Raw genomic sequence first — 21,382 nt, 5'->3', positions numbered from 1 at the left:
CTGGAATGGCAGCGGTTACTGACTACATTAAAAAATATATATAGAAAAACTTTAGCACTGCCTTACCTGTGGTTAAATTTATGACCAAAGGAAACCCAGTCTTTTTCAATTAACACCTAAAATGAAAATATTGCATTCAGTGTTGTGAGGCAGAGCTGACACACCTTGAAGCAGGCAAAAAAGTGGTGTAAACAAGCAGTATTGGAATCCCAGTTAATTCTTAGAATAAGCAGAAAAGTGACAAGCAAGAATGATATAAGTAAGAGGTATTAGAACCCCAGAAAAATTTTAGACTAAGCAGAAAAATAACAAACAATGAGCACCACTGTGAACTCAAGACAAAGTAGCACTCTTCATGGATGTAGATAGGATGCCAATATTTCAACACAACTTCAATTAGCTTGATTCATTATTTCTAAAATAGAACGTAAAAATGTTTCAAACCTCTTTTAATGCATGACCAGTAACTCGATAAGCATTCCTAGATGCTTTTTCAGCGCTGGTTTGCTTGGAAAAGGAACAGATTTTCCAACATAGCTGCTCTTTGCAATCTAACATCTAGGGAGGACAAGCTTCTGACACTCAAAACTTCACTGATCCTTGAAAATGAATACAAACTCCTGCTTGCACCAAAGCTCCTCGGGCTGCAAGAAAGTCTCTTGGTCAAGGTGAGGAAAAACAATAAATGGATACCCAGCTGACCTCCACCCTCGATAACATTTCATACAGAAACTGGGAGACTGTAACTCGGACAGATAAAAACCTTCCTTCCTACTCAAAAAAAAAAAAAGCATATTTAAGGAAAGTTTCTTTTCCATTAAAACCAAAGATATTAATCTCAAATGATGCCATAAAATTTTTGCTTACTCTGTGAAAGAGAACCTGCTTACCATAAATCCCTTCATACTTCTGTAATACGGATCCAATAGAAGGCTCGCTACAGAGCAAACCTGGGCTGTCCTATCCCAGCCATCAGAGCAGTGAACAAGCACACTCACACCTTCCTCAGCCACAGCCTAAAGGTACAGAAAAAGTCAGAGAGATTTCACAAGCAGGTGGGAAGGCAATGATAAGAAAGAAACAGTGAGACAGCGCAGTATAAAGAGTATTCATCTGGGAACCAGGAAACTTTGTTCTTTTTTTTTTTTTTCATTCTGCCACAGAGTTCTTGAATTATGTTGAGCGTTATTCCTCTCATTTGAAAAGTCTTAATCTCATCCCGTCCTATGCAATGTGGTGGTTGCAGCATCACCTGTTTATGCTCCACAACAGGAGGATGTGGGATTCATTTCACTTAAAATAAATTAACCTGTTAGAGCAGACGACTGTCTAAAGTAAATTCAGATGCTGCTAATGCTCTAACTCACATACCAGCAACAGAGCAGCCATATTTGCAATGTGGCTCTTCATTTCTTGATGGTAATGTCAATAACAGTAGTGTGTGCTTCCGATGTCAGCGCTAGCGTGGATATTATTACAGCACACTGCATTGCACAATGATGACATGCTTCTAGAGGTTTGTGGGGAAGCCTGTGGTAGTGATAAACTTCCATGTCTAATAAGCAAGATTGTATCAGTATCTTTAATGTAAATAACTGGGGAGAGATGATCCCATTTTATATGTAACACATAAAGAAGAGATCATACTCAATTCTCCAAAGCCTGGTGTTTTATTATTTTTGGAACTTTGAGGGCTTTTTTTAAATTCGAAGGGTTTTGGCCTTTGTCATTTCTAAAGAGAATCAAATTTAGAAAGCAGAGAAATAAAATAGCTTAGGAAAGATACTGCTTAGAAAAACAAACATTTAAATTCAGTTTAGGCTTAATAGGGAATGAGCAATAACAATAAATTATCTATGTTTCTCTCAAGAGACAAGTAAGTTCTACCAAAATAGAACCCCTGTGGGCAGGAGACCAACAACTGAGAACTGGGAACCGTACAAATAAGAACGGGTCAAAATGCATGCCTGAGGAGACATGAGGCTAGCAAGCATACGGACAAAGGATACTTTTTTTTTTACAGTATTTTAAGACTAGTCACTGGGGAAAAGTTGGCAGGAGCTAATGTAAATGACCTGATTCCTATAAGCTGATGAAAGCTAGCAGGGCTGGGAGAAATAACAACATGTGCATTTATCCTGCTCAGCAGGAAGAAGCAAAACTAGAGAAATAAGCAGTTACTGTGGAGGGAAACCCATGAATTTTTATCCATATAGTTGTACGTAGCGGGTCATGTGGATAAAATCGCCTTTAAGAAATTGTAATAGTAATCTCAAAAATAAGAATTGAAACAGTAAAAGGCAGAGCACAAGGAAGGAGGTAATAAAATTAAAACTACTGTTGGTTGATGACAAATATTTGCATTACTTTGGATGGGATTAGGAGAAAGAATTTTTTATCAAAGCCAACAACTGTTTCCTGAAACAGTTCTCAAGTATGTAAGAGTAGAGGCTACTAGAAAGTTTTTCCAGGGTAATACACAGGAGTTGTTTTAGGAGGTGAATTTAGCTGGTCCCTAAATAACTCAGGGGAGATAACACAGTAGCTAATATTCCTATATTACAGCTACCATGCAAAGAAGTAGTCCTAAAACAGAAACCTTCAACAAAGAAAATGCCCAGAAACCAGTGGAGAAGGCTGGGGAAACAGGGAGAGAAACAGTGACAATCACTCCTGGGGAGTAAAGTAAGGGCATTGAAATACCTGGCATAACAAGATACAGGTTAGTAGAGGCTTCAGTACATTTGAACTCTTCGGTGAATAGAATACACACTTTTTTTCCACCATATTAGCAAAATATCCACAGAACAGCACCTAAGAATCATCTCTCCTCATATATGAAGCATTGCAAGGTGGGGGGTTTTCAGATAAAACATCACTGAAGATAACAGAATTTACCACAAGCAGAGAATTTGGTCCTCACTTTCTGTATCTGGTTAGTCCAAGTTTTGTTCTCATTTTACACACTTTACCTTTGCAATAAAAATGCCAGCATCCATAATGGCTTTGATATGCTTCAGCCAGCCAGAATTTTCTAGGCCCCAGAGAAAGTCACTCATTGAAGGTGATTTCAGCTCACAAACTGCAAAATAAGCTACATCTTAAATGTACAGTTGTTATAGTCCCTTAAGCCTTCACTGACTGTTCAACCTAAGAGTTCTCTCTTCAGATACCCCTGGTGGCAAATATCCATCCTTTGAAAAGAATGGCTACTTCACACTCAAACTTCAACTTTAAACCGGAAAAAAGCACGAAAGCATACATTCGAAAAATGGTGCTGGGTCAAATATCACACAATATGTTGATTTAGGTTAAAAAGAGAAGCTGTTGCAAACAGTTTACCAAACACACCCTTCTATGCAGCACAGATTTTCCAAAATTGTGTTGGGAGTGAAGTTTTCAAACCCCTGAGGGGGGTATATTCTATTTAATAATGAGGGCTTAGAAACAGAAAGCATACGATTGCTGCTGCCGGACAGGCAGCCAGCCACCTGAACTGTGCCACAGCCTCCTCATCCCAGCCACATTTGGTGATGAAGCTCTATAAGAGCAGGCCCACCAAACCCAGCCTTCAGCATCACCACAGGATGATGGTGTTTAAGAAAAAGCAATTGACTTGTCCCTGAACGAAACCTGATTAAAACTTCACTTGTAGCCAGAAATTATTCTGATGGTGAGGAAAAGCCATAACTCATCAAGGAAAATATTTTCCTGAAAACTTTCCAAGCTCTGTGCCATGTTTAAAGAAAAAAAAAAAAATCTCCCAGTTTTTACAATATTAGGCTGTATCCAAGTGTCTTTTTTTTTTTTTAATATTACAGAGTTTGTGACATCAGAAGAAAAAAAAGGGCAATCGGAATCTAATTCAGATACCTCACTCCAGCAGCAAACAAATACTCAGCAATATTTGGTGCAATCTAGTTTCAAGAGTGACATACTAAATTCACCACATAGATTACATGCTTATTTTGATCCATTGTAGAATTACACTGTCTTTTAAGGGAAAAGCTATTAACCAGTGAAACACATTTAAGGAATACAGTGAAAAAGGTCATGGTTTTTACTGAGTTCATGTATGATCTGTGAAGTAATAATGTCTTAGTAGGTGTCTCATCCTCTGGCAATATTCTAAAAGACTCAGTTAATTACGGCCATTATCACCAGTGGCAAAACTTTAGTTTCCTTCAGTGTAAATGAAATATAATTTTACAGGCCAAAGTCAGAGTTTAAACCACATCTGAACATATCCAACTATCTGAACTCCATTTAATTCAGGGTCAAGATAGCATAAAGTGTCCATATGAAGTCTTGCAATCTTTGTACATAGGACCTCTTCCAGATGGTTACTTTAAAAGTCATTTTTGCAGGATATTTATAAAAATGCATAGATAGCAGCACTGAAAGCAAACAGCTTTTCACATGATTAATGCTCCTGTGCAGATGGAAGCATGACCAATTAGTAGCTGAATTCTGGCTGAAGCTGCTGTCTCTGTTTACAAAAGCCCAAGGTAAGGCTGAAATAGTGCTTTGCTCATTCCCACTACCAAATTAGAATCAATATTTACCGACCACTTCACTGAGCAAAGTTCAGACTGTCCTAAAGGCATACACTGTATATTTCACATGATTTTGGCTACCGATCTGGACCTTAATACAGAATTCAATTACAAATTCAATTATGAGGCTTATCCTAAGGGAAAAAGGCATTTCCATCTCAGCAGAAAAGGTACCAAAACCTTGGAGAAATAAGATCTGCTGCACCTGCTGTTGGGCACAGGAAAATCAAGAGTCCCTGGGCAGAGCTCATAGCAATCCAGTGGTGCTCCCTTCCCCAGGAGGGGAGGAAGAAAGAGAACACGCGGTGGAAACTGGCTCTTTCACCAGCAAAAGTACCAGAGGAGGATGCTGGGCCAGCTCCCCCACCTCTGGCAGCACAGCCACAGGTAGAGGAAGGAGGAAATGCTGTGGGCCAAACCCTCAGACACTCTTTCTGGCTGGTTTGTCACTGAGGTCCAAGGATCAGAGGGCTGCTCTTACATCAGCAACTACTGCTCCTGGTATGAGGGGAGAAGCTCATATTTGCTGTTTAAATACAGACAGGGAGCATGTGGGGTCATCATCTCCATGCACAACAAACGGGGGTCAAGTCTTGGTTGGCCCCTGGGTGTACGGCAAAGCTCACCCCATCGCAAACGCCCAACAGCAGCCTCAGTCAGCCCTTGAATCTTTACTGAGAAAAGTCCTTGTGCAACATTTCCTCCTAATATTAAAAATTATTTCAAGTAGGTTGTGCGCAGGATCAAAATTATCACAAGGATCTTCACATTCCCCTCTCTTTAAATGAAAAATATATATATATACACAGTATGCTAAAGCAATATGAGGCAGCATAAATAAATTTTTTTTTCCTGAGAGGAAATTCCAGCATGTTGAAATGCATTTTACTTCCAGAGTACAGTCAAATCTCAACATTTTTTGCAGATTCTGAAAAAATTTTCATTACCCTACAAATTTAATCATTTTATAATGCAGATATATTTTTTAAAAAATTAACCTTATACAGGAGTACATATATGTTAAAGTTAAGATAAATACTATTGCTAGAATTAGTCAGTAAAATCATAAAGCTGAAACCAAATTATTTTTATCTACTGAAATAAATTATTTACATTATTGTAAGTACCAATTAATTTCTCCAGCTTTTTCCTAAAGAAACTTAATTGAAATGAACACATTCCTGATATAAGTGCATCGTCCAATGGAAAACTGAATAATCAAGTTCTGTTCAAATTTCCTCAGCATTGGAAGTTATTTAAAATTGTATATTGAAAATAATCTGCAGTCTCTCGTGTGAAAAAGATCCTCCAACCTTTACTTCTGCTTAATTCCAGTAAGTTGGATAAAATTGCCCTTGCACTACTGCAACACATCAGACCCATTTATGTCTTGGTGTCCTTTTTTCCATGCTGTACACTTCCAAGCAACAATGCAGCACACATTAAACTAAGAGCAGTTTTCACCAGCCTCACATATTTTCAAAGGTTTTTATGTATGTTGTAACACATCACAACAGATCACGAGCAGCAGACTTATTTTATAATGTTCGTAGTGTAATGTGATGTTTTACATTAGAGATTCACCTAGGTATGTTTACGTACTCCTTGATAAAAATTTAAAGCCATATTAAATTTATGTTATCATCGTTCTTGCCAGACTTTTTGGTTCTGGTTCCCTTTGTATGCACCAGTTGGGTAATAAATACCCAAGGTCACTAGAGAAAGGCCACTAGAGAAACAGATGAAGGGACACTGATACAAATGGAAAAAAAGAAATACCACACAGCTCCTTACATGAAAAAAGCCCTGCTCATACACCGAAAGTCAGAAGATTGTTAAAAAAGAAAAAAAAAAAAAAAACCCCAACCAAATCAAACCAAAACAAACAAAAAAAAAGTACTTGAAAGTTCAACTGCTTGAAATTGTTGATTTAGCTTCTCTAATTTCTAATCTTATCAGCCAGGTCAATAAATATCAGCTTTCAACATAGCAAATATAAAACCTATGAAAAAAGCAGACATTTTGAGCATATGGCTCATTTAAAAAGAGATGCTAAGAAGTTATGCCCCCCAAGCAGCCTGAAGTATTAACACATTAGAAATTACCTTGTTACACGTCAGTCTGGGTCATGGGCCTATGTCATGAACTTTTGGCTCAAAAATAATACACAGCACTGTCCCATGCAGCCAGGCTTGTTTACTATTTTAACTTTGATAGTCTTAAGCTGAACAAAGGGACAGGTTTATTCACCTGGCCTCTCTCCTAGCCAAACAAGACTTTGCAGTGAACTAAAAATCCTTCTGTTTTCCTTCCAGAGACCCTTAGACCAAGGAACTAAGTAAAAATAAGTCATGAAGAAAACGACTATTTTACCTGCATCACACTTCACTGCCGGTTTTCAGAAACTGCTCTTATTTGAAAACAGAGCACAGCTCTCCTGTCATGGAAAATGCAAGCCCTTCTTAGATCTAAAATTCACGTTTGCATACAGATGCTGAGAGACAGATGAAGGATAAAAGAGCACAGACAGAGCGTCAAGTCAAGAATGGCTAGATCAAGCTGATTGAGGAGGTGACAGAAGGTGTTGATGATATACATGAAGTAAATACTGAGACTCTGTGGAGTGGGGTGAGCACTATTTACTATCTACTTGTTTAAAATCAACAAGCCATCAAGGGTCAAGGATAGCTTATTTATTCTTACCCTTTTCCCAGAAGGCCTCTGAACAGCAATGAACTCCAAATATTAAATGGCAGTACAAATGTGCTCATTTAGACACTGATAAGTATTTATAAAGCAATTATTTTTAATTTCCATGGGATTATGAAGGTGCTGAATAGTTCCACCCACTGACTGCGAGTTTCATAAATAAATCTGATGTGACATGCTCTATACAGGGTATGGGTAAGTTTCCATTAAAATTCACAGTCTAAAATGCATGACTACCTTATTGACCACATACAAAAATCAAACCATATCTTTTAAAAAAAATCCTGTATTTTCTACTAGCATCAAAGTGATTTTTTTTCATGATACCATCAAACTGTAAACCGCAACAGATGTAGTAGAAGTAAGGTGTATTGAACTCTAATTTTGTCATTAAAGTAAACGATGTCTGGATTTCACCCATGAAACAAGGGGTTCACACAATTAGGAAACCACCAGTAGTTGGGATGATGCCCCATTGCACAAGTCCCATTAGCCAGCAGGCAGCTGCATTCAGCACACCAGGCAAAAGCCTCTTTTCATACACGTTTTTCACTGCTGCCGATTTCAGAGTAGTTATCCTGATCTGTGTGACAGAAGGATCAATCTTTCCTCTAGTTTTCAATAAAGAGTATTACCTTCAAGCATTTTCTGCAGACTATTTCTCATGACATGGATATTCTCAATGCCTATGAATTGAAACTTAATGTTGGAGTAGTTGTCTTCATTTTCATATCCCTTCCCTGCTGCTCTGTTTGCCATTGCGTTGAGCTGAAAAAATTAAGGAAAATTGGATGAAAACCAGTAGCAAATAGATTCTTTTCAAAACAATGCTCATCGTCTACTGCAATAAATCAGAGTGATTTAAATCAGGCACAATTAGGAAGCATTTATCACAGTGTCAACACAACAGGTTAGGAATCAGGGATCTGTTTACGGCCTATTGCAGGGCACTGGGTTGCTGAGGCTCTGACCTCTATTTCACACACTTTGAGTGAAACTTCATTAGTGAGGTCAGACACAAAAAAACACAGCTTATGTAGGGCTCCTCTGCAAGAGCATAAAGGTTTTAATTTGTTTTTTTAAAGGCTACTCTCTTTTTGATCAGCCTTATGTTTACTAGCAGAATATACCCAGGAGGTGGCAGTGTCTTATCTGCCATGCCACTGTTTCATAGCATATGTACACTGTAATGTTGCCCAAATTACTGTTTTACTGCTCAAATCATCCAAAAGTTGAAACAGCTTACTTCTTTGAAGCCTGGAATAATGAAGAGAGAGTTGAAGGAGTTTTTCCTAAGTTTATAGTATCTTGGCTCTAGTTGTGTAAGACCACAAAAGATTTGAATTTACAAAATTACCACAAATATTTTCATCTGCAATGCAGCACTATCAAATATTTTGCTGTGCTTCAGCAAAAAATACATTCAACTGGAAGCTGGAGTTTTGTCTTTGAATCTGTTACTTGCTTCCTGGCATGGGAAAGTCACTAAATGATGCGTTAGCTCAGTTTTCCCAAGCGTAAAATTAAGTGTTTTTCAAATGTTTATTTCCCCACCCTTTTCAGATTCTTGGGGGGAAAAGAAAACTATCTGCCAAGCCCCTTATGCCAAATGTTGATCTCTGGGCTGAAAACTAGAGCTGATAGATATGAATTAAGTACTTTTACTTTATTACCCTATCTTTTTTTAAATTTTTTAATAGCAAAATCTCACTGCCCGACAGAAAGAAATTGTCTTTTTGCACAAAGTCCCTGCTGTTCTATGAAATGCACACTGAAAAGCTGGGGAGCCTTTGAACTTCCCAAGAAATATGAAGGCCCCAAGAGTAACAAAGCGGCGCACGTGGCAGAACCTCCACGCCTCCAAGCACAACTAACAGCTTCTGTTCAGGAAAGATGTAAGAATTAAATAACAATGGATATCGCACATCCAGCCTGCAGGGCACTAACAAAGCTTTTGGAGAGACCTTATGAGGTATCAGCTGGACAAAAATTACTCATCTTCATTGCAGTGAGAGCCAATGCTCATGAAAAATCAAAACAGCGTCTCTCTTAGGCATTGCCTAGGGGACAAAAGGCTATGCAGATAACTCTGTTTCCAGTTTATTTCCCAATATCAGAAGCAGTACTATTGATTTGCTGCTTCTGTGGTCACTTCTGAAACTTGCAATAATATACTTCAGTAACTTGGCTAATGTTATCGCAGGATATACAAGAATGTGTCTCTTCCTGATCTCTTCCACCCCAAAGATACATATGTCTGATACTCAATTTTGTTTTCGAGCCGAATGCAGGCAGTTGAGTAGGATTGATTGTCTGCTCCATCTGAGACGAACAAGCTAGCTTCTTTACGCCATATGTCAAAATAGGTTTCCATGGACCAAATTTGACCTCTTAACTTTCAAAGGAAACAGCTAAAGACTAAAAGCTTTTTATGCCATTGTAATTTCATTTTAGATACATAAGCAGACAGGCAAGACTGCTTTTCAATTCTTTTATTCTGTCCAATTTAATATGTGAAGGTAGGGGATTTTTTTACCATCTTCACACTTGCTAGCACATCCACTCCCATGAGCAGAACTTGGCAATAGGAATACATAGTTACATTTGTGGACTACCATTAGGAATTGAAAGATTGCATGAACTTCATGATACAACAGAAGGAACCACGCTATAAGATAGGACTCTAGACAAAACCCCAGTGTTTTAAATTTACCCAAGTCTTGCGTAAAACTTCTTTTAGTTTGTAGTACGCGATTCAGGAAAAAGTGAAGGCAAAAAAAAAAATTATTTCTTGTCCATCAACCAGCAGCCTGCTGATGTTTTTTTGACTATCAATGAAAGATAATTTAAAAAAAAAAGATATAGCCTGTGAACAGCATGTCCTTTAAGGACATAGTCCTCAGTGTGACTTGCTAGAATGATGTAAATTATCTACTGAATCCTAATCTTTCTCTTTCGTAGTAGACACCAGTGTTCTAATATAAACAGTTGAAGCAGTCTTTCTCTGTAATATCATATAGCTTCAGGAAGAAACATCTGTACACATAAGTCTAAACCACCAGAAACCCCTGAAACCCTAAATGAAAAACATCAAGCCCCCAACTGACCTCATCCTCAGTACAATAAATGCTATTAAATGTCTCTGCCACAGAGCAATTTTATTACAGAAATCCTTCATTAAGACAGTTTGAAATGGCCCTCTTTAAAAGCAAATAAATATAAGGTTAAATTTGCAAGGCTTTCTGACACTCATTTATTTTAAATATTGTCAGTTGCCAAACTTTGCAGCTGCCACAATATTTACTAACAAGTTTTCCACATCACCTACCAAAATTCCATCTGTTGCTCTTAAAGTAGTTGTTGCAAAGCTCTCTAAATTGTGCCTGTCCTCACTTAATCTCAGCAAATATGAGGAGACAACCTCTAAAGGAAACACAGCTCACTTGCCAGATTTCCTGGCATCTTCTTTAAAGTGGAGACTAACCGAGTCCTGTCTTGTTATAACGAGTTATAGAACTAATTTGTTTTACTCGTAAGCAGTAAGTTTATATTAGCTTCTTCTGTAAACACATAGAGGAAGGAGAAAGTGAAGAAAGACAGTAGCCTAAGTAAAGCTCTGTGCATGGTCTCCTGGTATATTTAAGCAAAGGGGAAGCAAAGCTTTCTTCCACAGCCAAAGCTTTTGTTTTGTAGATTATCAAGTGCAATGAGGGACAGCATATTCCAAGAGCACTTGGGAATGGTGAATTCACTGGCCCATCAGTGTTCACCATCTTTGCAAGGAACCAGTTCTGATGAGAAGAGACAGGTAGTTTTTTAGCTTCCTACAGCCATGGGAAACCTTGCACCAGACTCAGCAACTAACCTTTACATTTGTTAAAGGTTCCCTGAGGAATGCCAGGAACAGCTTGCACTGATATCTATCACTTCCTACATGCTCTAAATTTTTACATGCATTAGGAGCTGCAAAATTAACTGTAACAGCTGTAACAATGCTGGATTTGGCACCTAGGATCACAGAAGCTTTAGAAGACTCAGTCCATTCTTGTAGCACAGAGGGGCATAAGAAGGAATCTGTGCATACAAATTTCTTTACATCGAAACTTTTTTTTTTCCAGAGAAGTTCAATGAAAACAGACAGTTTTAATCTACTGACTTGCTCCTGAAGAAGCCAGCATTGCTGGAAATATGCCATTGTTCATGACTGAGTGAGCCAATTTCACTCACTCTGCTTAAAGTACAGGATTTTTTCACTGCACACAGGACGTATCTCACCAAAATAATTTACCAGAGAAGTTTACAGGATGGGACCTTCCTGTTATTACCTTGCAAAACATAATTAATAGCCAAGTCAGTAACTCTTTAGTAATAAATCCCATCAATGAGCAATCTCCTTAATTAGGAAGAGTACCAATATCATCAGCCAGGAAATGCTAATCTATGAATATTATCACATACAGAAAACTGTTAAACAAGCGTTATTTAGGCAGCCAGTCTGTAATTCCTATCCAAAACCTGCTCTGAACACAGTCGTACCAATCCTTTCCCAGGGTTCAGCACAATTCATTTTCTTCAGGACCAAGAGTAAGGTGGTACCATCCTCGTCTTCCCAATAAAAGAGAGGAAACTGAAGGTCAAAGTAATCACCAAATTACAAAGTACAATGACACATCCAAAGGCCCTATTTTCTGGCTATTGCCTCCCATTACAGCTGTGAGCGCTCAGCACTTTCCCACCAGCCCCCAGGTCTTCAGTCAATCACCAGCCAGACAGGCTCCTTGTTTCTGCTCCAGCTCTGCCAGGTTTGCCCTTCCTCACTCCATTCCTCATGTTTCTCAGCTTTAGCCACCTTGCCCTTTCAGGCTCCATCTCCTGATCTCAGGATGCTGAAACAGCTTCTTTGTCCCTTTTCCTCAAGCCTTTGCTCTCATTTTCCCCACTACAGGTCACCCTATATCTACAAGGGATTTTGTGGAGATTTTCCCTTTTGGTTTCTTTTCCTTCACGTGCTTCACTTCAGCAGGGAAGTTTCTGATAGTGTGAGAAAGAACATATCCTTGCTCCCACCTCCAGGTACTGAAGACTATCTAGTCCTCATCACCTTGAGCTGTCTGCTAGCATGCCAAATTTGGACACAAATTTTGTTAACTTTCATCCTCTTCTAGAACATTACTGAGTTTCTGTGTTTCTGCACAGCTTAAGTTTTCTAAAGCTTTTATCTTGGCCAAACATTTTAGTCAATTGCAGAGATATGGTGTCTGAGATCACTATTTACCATATTTCAGATTCTCTCTCAAAACCACAGAACTGCTGGAGGTATTCTAAGAAGGTCTCCTCAATTCTTGTAACCTGAGTAAATGGTCTTTCTTTAGGCTTATACACAGGTTGTTGAAATTTTCCCACTTGCAAGAGAAATCTTCCATGGAAAATTTTAATATAAGCAGGCAGAAGTTTGCAACATTACAAACAACTGTAAATAAAATTTTATAATGAGAATTATTTTTCACTAGCCTCATCAATAACATAGCTACTGATAGTTCCTCTGTGTGTGGAAACAGTTACTATTCCAAGTTATTTTCCTGAATCCTAACATTTTGTTAAGAATAAAAAAAGAGAAAAGCTCAGTGTAACCAAAAAAATTCTCTAAGAGGTAAAAATGTGGGCAAGGTTCCTAGTCAAGATTCCCCTGATAAATCCTGATTTACCTGTGGCGTTACACAGGTGCAACTAAGATCAGAAGCGTGGTCAATCATTTGGACTGTGCATCCTCCCTAATGTACTCAGCCCAGATTCAGTCCTGCTATGTGCAAGAAATTCAATGTACTTACTTTGGGCCGAGTGTCAACAACATATATGAAATCACTTCCTGGATTTGCTTTTCTAATGGCCTGGAGCATCTGTTCATCCTCAAGGCATCGAGCACTAAAGCCAGATAAAGGCTGGCTGCTTCTACATATGGAGGCCTGCATAAAAACAAACAAACAAAAAATCAACATAGTTATTAAGCAGAAATTATTTAGTATCCAGAAGCATTTACAAAATCAGCTCATTAGATGTTTGCATAGGCATACAGTTACATGGGAAGGGCAGAATGGTAAAATGAATTACAGGTTAATAAACAAATTCATTTTTAAAAGGCAAGGAAATATTAAAACAATACAACCCTATTGGCACAGGTCTAATCTTGAATCCCTGTTTCAGAGCTATTTTAAATATAGCATTTCCCTAAAGTGGAATAACTCCTGAAAAGTGGTCTCCAAAGGATGTGATGAGTACAACATCGCAATGACCAGAACACTGATACAACATGAAGAATGGGTCCTTTCACATTGTCACTCACACTTACCAGTTACGATACTGATGACACCCGACTTGCACCAATACATGATTTACTAAAAAGCCTGAGACACCATGAGTACAGGAAACAAAAATGCATAATACATAGCTAGATCACTGATGGTGGTGTATTTTTAGCACTGCCTCTGGAGAAGATCTTACTGCATGGGAAGTGGGTCAGGCAGCCTGACTCCTGGAGTATATTTATTAATCAGTGCTATTGAAGAAGGCAAGAGAATTTCTCCACAGACCCATGAGGATCAGCCCTCCAGATGAAACTGGGAAAGAAGTAACAGAATGTGAAGTGGGTCAGCAGGGAGGTTTTTATTTCTGCTAGGCAGAGGGTAGCTAGATTCATAGAGGGCAAGGGGCTAATACATGCACTTTCTAAGTACTGAACAGGAGCATGAAGAGAATCTGCCTGCCGGAGGCCGTGACCCATGCAGACTGCCCTACAGATTATTTATTACTGTGAGAGGGACATGCTCATTTTCCGCCATGTCTTCAAACTATCAGTAGTTAGTCAGTAAAATACGGATCTTTAATACAGAAATCCTGAATTGTGTGACAGTCTGTTCATACTTTATTAATAGTTTTGTGGATTGTTAGTTAACTAGAGCCTTTCCTGCTGACAAGCCTGCATTCCAGTGATTTAATATATGCTTACACCTCCTTTGCATGAAGCAAAAGGTACATATTAATATATGTCCACAACCTGCCATTTTAATAGAAGGAAGACATTTCTCTCTCATTCATAGTGTACCATACACAAGGCAGATATGGCCCTCCAGATTAAGGTTGAAGTTAGGGCTGTAGATGAAGGTTAGGATTCAGGGAAGTATGGGCTGGAGCCCATTACATTATATGATCCTGGGGGCCCAAAGGTGGGAGGTAGGGGCTGGCAACAGTATGAGAGAATGGCTTGTCTGTCCAGTTAGGCTTGCAGTTAAGATCATGTTTAGCCCTAGCTTAAGACACAGTTGTACTGCCAGTACTTCAAACCTAGGAAGATAAACTGACCCAGTGACCATTAGATACCCTAAGTGGGAATCATTACCCACAATATCCATTAAAAGATCACCTCCTTCTGACCCAGGCCAACTGGTTTGGATGAGCATGTGTTGTCCATAAAATTCTTGGGCTCTGTTTAAAATTAGGGCAAGAGATGGGGTCATGCTTTGCTATTACACAGGCTCAAAAGATAGTTCCAGATTTTCATCTTATAATATTCACACAGGTCCTGTAAGATGCAGAATAAGGTGTACCAAAGAGCTATGAGAAAGTTCTGGGTATGAAAGACCGAAAGAGTGGCACCCATCTCCCCTGCATGCGTCAGACCTCTTCCCAACCTGCTGTGGCCATAGTTGTTCCATGTCTATCATCACAAACCTTATCCCAGTCCTGCCCCTTACTCTATTAGCTGGCAACCCATGCCAACCTCCAAACTTACATGGAGGTATTTCCTTCAACATTCCCAACCCTCCTCCTAGCCCTTTGAACGGTGAGGATCCAGGAGTAAATGTAATACTTCAGATCCTGGTGGTCTGAACCTTAATCTGAACTCCAACCACAATGGGAAAAAGACATTCAGGCTGAAACCATGAAAGTCATCCAAACTGGATCACTATATAATGGAATCTAGCTGATCACTGATACTTTTTCTTTCACTGAGATTTGGAAATGTCCAAGTGTTTTGAACCCTAGATATCTATATTTGGACTTAGTTGACCATGCAAAGTGATTGATTTTGAAAATGTTGGCCCTAATGAAATATTAAAGATAATATGCAATTTATACAGGGACTGTATTTACTATTTAAATCTTCCTATTTTGTTGTCAAATTCATAGATGTTTATGGAAGCAGAATTCTGATGAAATAAGGGTTAAAGAAGGATTTAAAATAATGTCTCATTCCTTCCTTCTGAAGCTTAAACCTATGATAGGGGCCACTATAAAGATAAGATTTCCATAGAGACTGTAGCTTATGATTCCTGCTTGTGACATGCTACAGAATTATCTCCCATCCTGCAGGCCAGACCCTACAGGCATCCTGCAATCCCACACCAGCTCTGTCTCCTGGGAAGTCCTGACCATCTCCCCACACTAGGAAAGACCTCTCAATGCAGTTGGCAGTCTGGGACTGAAACAGAAGGAGATATTAGGCACATAAATGCTTTGTGAGTACAAAGGAGACCTTCCTTTGTACAGAAGACACCATCCTCCTAACTGGTAACGACAGCTGAGCTAAGCCAGTCCCTAGGAGGCTGGGATGCAAATGTAAAAACACTCAGTCCGTAGGATCCTTCAGTCCAAGGGTCTCCTTTACCTCAGCTGCCATAAACAGAAATGCAAATAGTCTAGGCACAGGTACAGTGTTTTTTCCAAATGGTTGCAGACAAGCGAGGCAGTTCCTCACTCAGCCCTGAGAACATCTGTCAAGGAGAGGAGAAGGTGGCACTCCTTGCTCTCACAGACAAGGAGAGTCTCTTCAACAAACCCACAACATGCTGCTCAGCCAAAACTTGGTAGCTCTTTCATCCATCCTTTTTGGGTCTATTTATGGATCTTTTCTTCAGAGGCTACTCCTGATTCTGCAACTGTTCCAAGTATAGTTTTTCTTCTCCTTGATTTGCCCTCAGACTGTGGCTACCAGATCCCAGATTGCTTTGTGCTCCACCCAATCACCTGCTAAGCTGCCTGCTACTGGCCTGCACTCTTCTGCCACCCATGTTTCAGGACCTCCTGTACTACTCCACTTCCTTGTGATACAGGGATCACATTCTTTTGTGTTAGCTGGATGATGAGTCCATGAATGATGGATGAAGCTGCATTTAAATGAATGCATTAAATGCCTGTTAATGAGCTAACCATAATTTCAGTGTTAGTGTGTACCACACTAACCAGACTATACTACCCATCTGCTAATTTTTTTTCAATAAACACTGATTTCTACTTGTGAAAGCTTACTAGAAGAAGTGTGAAGGCAAGACCAAAATAAGAAAACACTTCAAAGCTACAAACTCACACTTACATTGTTATCCTTGCAGTAGTAGGAAAGAGCCGGGAAGCGCCTTCGGCTCCGAAATTTAGAGCTCCCCACTATGATGTGTGCAGTCGCAGACTTTGGTACATACACTTCCGTAGGATAAGAGTCACAGACCTGTGAAAGGAACTCCACTTATTTGGTCTACAAAATACAACTAACTTTAGCCATTTCCAGAGCAAAACCAAAATACCAAGGACCTCTAATCTCAGGAAATATTCCATAATTACTGTATACACATCACTGATATTTCTCAAAACAGTCTTTTGAAGGTGGAAAGTATTAATTACAACTTGCAGACGGCAAAACTGAAGCAGCAGGGTTGAAGGGGTGTATTTCCAAATGTTAATTCATGCCTCATTGAGAACAGACAGGTATAACATACATTTGTACCAGAAAGGATTCATCATTATGTACAGCAGTGTTGCATTTACAACTGCAGACTCCTCTGTAGCAGAACTTGGAAGTAAGGATGAGAGTGGGAGAAGTTCTGAAACACCCCTCTGTTATAACGGGACAGGACTGTAGACCCAAATTTTCCAGCAAATCTTATAATTAAAAAAAATAATGACAAAATAGGGGCTTGGAGAAAATAAATTAATCCATATGAAACGAGGATTCCAAAAGGCAAGCAGCCCCAACAATGCCTACCACTTCTGAAAGGAACTCAATGAGCCTGTAAAAAAGCCCAGAAGGTCCTGGTCTAACTTCCTTTTCCTGATACTGCCTGTGGCATTCTGGCTGGGATCAAAAGGATATCCAGTATCTCCTTGAGACTTTCTCAGACGACTAAAGGAATTAGGATGCCCAGGAAGAAATTAGGAAGAAAGAAGAAAGTTCTGAGTCAGAGATATGCAATGAGGGAGAAGGAAAAGGACGGTTACAGATGCTGCTGTGGTGAACCGGGTATTTTTCATTATGCCATTTTTCCTACACTTTATTTTAAAAGAGGTCAAACATTTTTTCCGCTTGTTTTCACAAAAAGAAAACAAACCGTGACAGCACATTCAGTCTTCTCTGAGAACTTCACAGGCCTTCCTTAACATGGATATGTTCCTCCAGCCACATAGCCAATGGAGTGCGTTGACAAACTTCCTTCAAAAATACTTTGGTTACTATTTCTCACAATCAATTAAAATTCTAGGGACTTCAATCGTACAGGGCTGAACTAGGCAGGAGAGCAGGCAGCTAGGAAGAGATACGACTGTCGGATGACTGCAAAAAACACAAGCAGTCAATCACAGAGACTTCAAAAGGATTGTGAGGATGGCCAGTGTGGAACAAATATTGCCAAATTCACTATTTCAAGTAGGTTTTTTTTTCTTAAAATGGCTGTGTATTAATTTTACATAACCCTACATGTCAGGAAAATGCTTGCTCAGAAACATAACATTAGGTATGATTTAAACTTCTCCCCAGGCAGTCAAGTATTAACGTTTAAAACTTACTGTATTCAAGTTTTCTGTGCTTATTTTCCACATGTATTAAACAAAGACACATCCTTTCTGTGTGCCTTTTTATGTGAAGGAGTGGAAGAACTGCACCTTAGTACATGTGTGTACAGCACTGAGCACAAAGGGATCCTGCATCTAAGCACTCCGGTAGTCCACAGTCAGACTGCTGATTCACTTTACACCCTCTGTAACAGAAAAATCGTAACAACTCACTCCGTAGTCTCTGTTTACATCACTAATCTGCCAATAGTTGTTTGGAATACCCATCCGATTATATTCCTCATTGAGGTCCACAAGCTTCCAGCCTTGTTCTCGTTCTTCTTTATCTAATTTTGGATTGAATGAGAAACAGTACAACTCTTCATATTTCACTGAAAAAAAATTAAGCAAACAAAATCAGTAAAACACTTCAGATTTCTCATCCTGAAATCACCCTTCAATGGCAAAATCTGCTATTGTCCTTTTTGTAGTTTCTCTTTTAAAATAGTACGGTTTGCTAGACAAAAGCACATATCCTGGCTTATAACTATTTTCAAGTATACTTTGAAAGTACTGTGCTGTTTTGTTACTTGTATATGTTGCAATATACGTGCCTTATTAGTAATGCTACTTAAAATATACTGTTCTGCTAGACCTCTTCTCTAATGAATTGTAAAAGCCTCCCCAGCACAGAGACAAAATGTCAGTGACAATACGCTTTCATCCAAAGAAAACTAAAGTCCGTGCCAGAATAAGCACTTGTTCTGCAAAAGAATTTGCTGGCCAGAGGTAGCTTAGAGTCCCTTTAGTAACGTAACATCTGTCCTGTGGCAAAGACAAAAGCTCTGAAAAATGGACTGTGCAGTACAAGCTTCCAAACATGAACTAACTCAGAAGACTTTGTCCCTAATAGGGAAGTTCCCAATAGACTCAATGAAATATTAGTTTTGTGGACTGCAAAATTCTGTCCTTGAATTATTAGCAAAGACATTAATGATACAGATGTTGTAATAACATAAAAATAGCATATGTTACATCAATCATTTCATCCTGACCGTGAACTCGTTTAAGTAGCTATGCCACCTGTCACCCTCGGTCAAGCACCATATAATAAACTTTGCTGGTGCTGGAGGTTTTAACTTTTTTTAGTATTATCTGTATTTATGCTAATGAGTGTCTTAATCCTGGTGACCAATGGCAGCCAGACACTGTTGCCATTAAATGCCAACTGTAACTGATATGATTAACTATTCAGCATATAGCTTGAAATTAACATTCTCATTAACACTTAAGATATTGTTAGGCCACGAGGGCATGTTTCATCCTGTTGCTCTATGTTCCTTAAAACTTTCTGACCAATAGAAAGCCTGAACTTTAGAACTGAAGTAAAGTAAATCATAAGTTGAGTCCACTCTGATTTCATAATTCCCCATGGACACAGATGCTTTTATATATAGTTTTAACAAGATCATTAAATTAAAACTCTACACTTTCTTTTCTAATAATCTATACCTAATAAGCAGGGTCTTAAAACACTACAGTAAAGAACTTTTAGATATACAAATATCAAAAACAAAAATAACTACAATATTAGTAATAACAAGGCTTCCACCTTTTTCAATAGACATTCTTTTATTTTGATTATGTCTTTTAAAGGTGTAATTTAAGTTATATTTAACTTCTAAAAATTTCAGTTAAACTGACTGAATAGACACACAGACAAAAGTGTGAACATAAGGAAAGAAAACTTCATGTTAATTCTGTGAGGAAGGCACTGAAAATCAACAAAGTTGTGAGTAAGGAGAAAGAAAAGAATGATTTGCACATTGTCTGACAGTTCAAACTCTTTCTGTATTCTCCAATTTGAAACGTCTGTCATGGCACAGATTAGGAAGACAGCTGGTTTATTTCTCATCTGCTAACATAAAGTTTTAGTATAATCCATAAATCCAATCTGAGCTCATTTTAATAAAGTACTTTTGGTAGCAATCTGAGCTCTTGTTTTTTACTGCTTTGTTGTCAGAAGCATCTGGATTTTCTTTCCAGCTGGACCTGCTGTTCACAGGCACATTGGAAGGCTTTAAAAAACTACCTATTAAAATATATCCAGGTTATTTATGACAGAAGTCTGACTCAACGTTACAAGTGTTATTACACAATGGTATCTGTAGGTGGTAACAAAAATGTTAAGGTATTAATACTCATTTATCAGCTCTTCTCCAGCACTTCTAGGACCTTCCCTAACCTTTCACAGTTATTTTGCCATAAGTGTCTGCAATCCTGCTATTACACCTATAATAACTGTTATGGTCAGCTTGTTTCACAAAATGGGTTAATCAAGCAAAAAGGCCAAATTCAGCTGAGAGCTTGACCTTATTAAAATGCTATTAACAGCTGGCAAGAATAAAATCAAACACAAATTTTCTCCTTTACTGTAACCAGGACATCAGACAACATAGAATATATTGAGCCAGTACACAAGATGGGCTTTACTTATGTTCAGCTATGGTGGAATGAATGGCAGAGCACAAAAAATAGAGCCTGAATGAGTCAATTTTTCTCCTCACGGAGTAAAGGGTACCTTGTATTGTTGACTTTTACATTAAGAAAGTACAGCTTTGTACCCAGACAAAAAGACACCGCAGAGCACTGCCAGGGTACATTTGGCTCAACTTGCAATTGAAGCCTTCTAACTTCAAGTAAGCAAGATTTTATCCAGCCTTACAGTAAGATCAGGTATTTTGCTGGAGAAGGAAAACTACTGTGCAGCTGAACTATGCAAAGAGCTAGTTCTATGGTGCTCTTATTGGATCTTCTTCATCTGAACCTTCTTGTCCATTGCAGTCTGCCACTGAACTTGTATTCGGGGTCCATAGCTATTCTTCCCTTCCTTACTCTGTTATTCTTCCCTTGGTCACTCTGCACACCTGTATCAGTGTCCTGTTCTGGTGCACAGCAGTATGCACACCTCCTCCTGGCTCCAAGGAAAGAGCATTACAGAATTGCATTCCTTCCAGCATACATGAACACATTTGCAGCTGCAGCCTGTAGAATTAATCCAGATTTACATCAGCAGAACCACTGACTGAATTTATCTCATTGTTTTTAAATTTCTCTGATTACTTTAACCTTGCATCACCTAGCATATCAAGTTACATCTGCTGGAGTTGCATATTATTACTACTACTACCTTAATTATAGAAAGTACTTCATGGACTTCAGTAGCTGTGCTGACTGACTGTGCAATTTTTTCACCCTCTACACAATAGATCATAGAATAGAATCATAGAATCATTTAGGGTGGA

At 38.7% G+C, this 21,382-nt stretch overlaps 1 protein-coding gene across 7 annotated transcripts in view; it reads right to left on the bottom strand.

Moving 5' to 3' along the window:
- Window positions 1–21,382, bottom strand: part of MTMR7 (myotubularin related protein 7) — a 50,679-nt gene that overhangs the window by 8,309 nt on the left and 20,988 nt on the right. For 3 of the 7 annotated variants that reach the window (XM_075091383.1, XM_075091388.1, XM_075091390.1), the window contains exons 4-10: window positions 18,312–18,469; window positions 16,633–16,761; window positions 13,094–13,228; window positions 7,901–8,033; window positions 2,973–3,094; window positions 891–1,016; window positions 67–116 (exon numbers count right to left, since the gene is read on the bottom strand). In XM_075091383.1, the coding sequence (XP_074947484.1) occupies window positions 67–116; window positions 891–1,016; window positions 2,973–3,094; window positions 7,901–8,033; window positions 13,094–13,228; window positions 16,633–16,761; window positions 18,312–18,469 (853 nt within the window). The remainder of the gene's footprint in view (window positions 1–66; window positions 117–890; window positions 1,017–2,972; window positions 3,095–7,900; window positions 8,034–13,093; window positions 13,229–16,632; window positions 16,762–18,311; window positions 18,470–21,382) is intronic. The other 4 variants (XM_075091386.1, XM_075091389.1, XM_075091385.1 and 1 more) reach the window with 3 other exon arrangements.

This window comes from Phalacrocorax aristotelis, chromosome 4 (assembly GCF_949628215.1).
Source record: "Phalacrocorax aristotelis chromosome 4, bGulAri2.1, whole genome shotgun sequence".
Taxonomy (NCBI): Eukaryota; Metazoa; Chordata; class Aves; order Suliformes; family Phalacrocoracidae; genus Phalacrocorax; species Phalacrocorax aristotelis.
The sequence above is the reverse complement of the archived record's forward strand: the minus strand, read 5'-3'. Positions and strand labels throughout refer to the sequence as shown.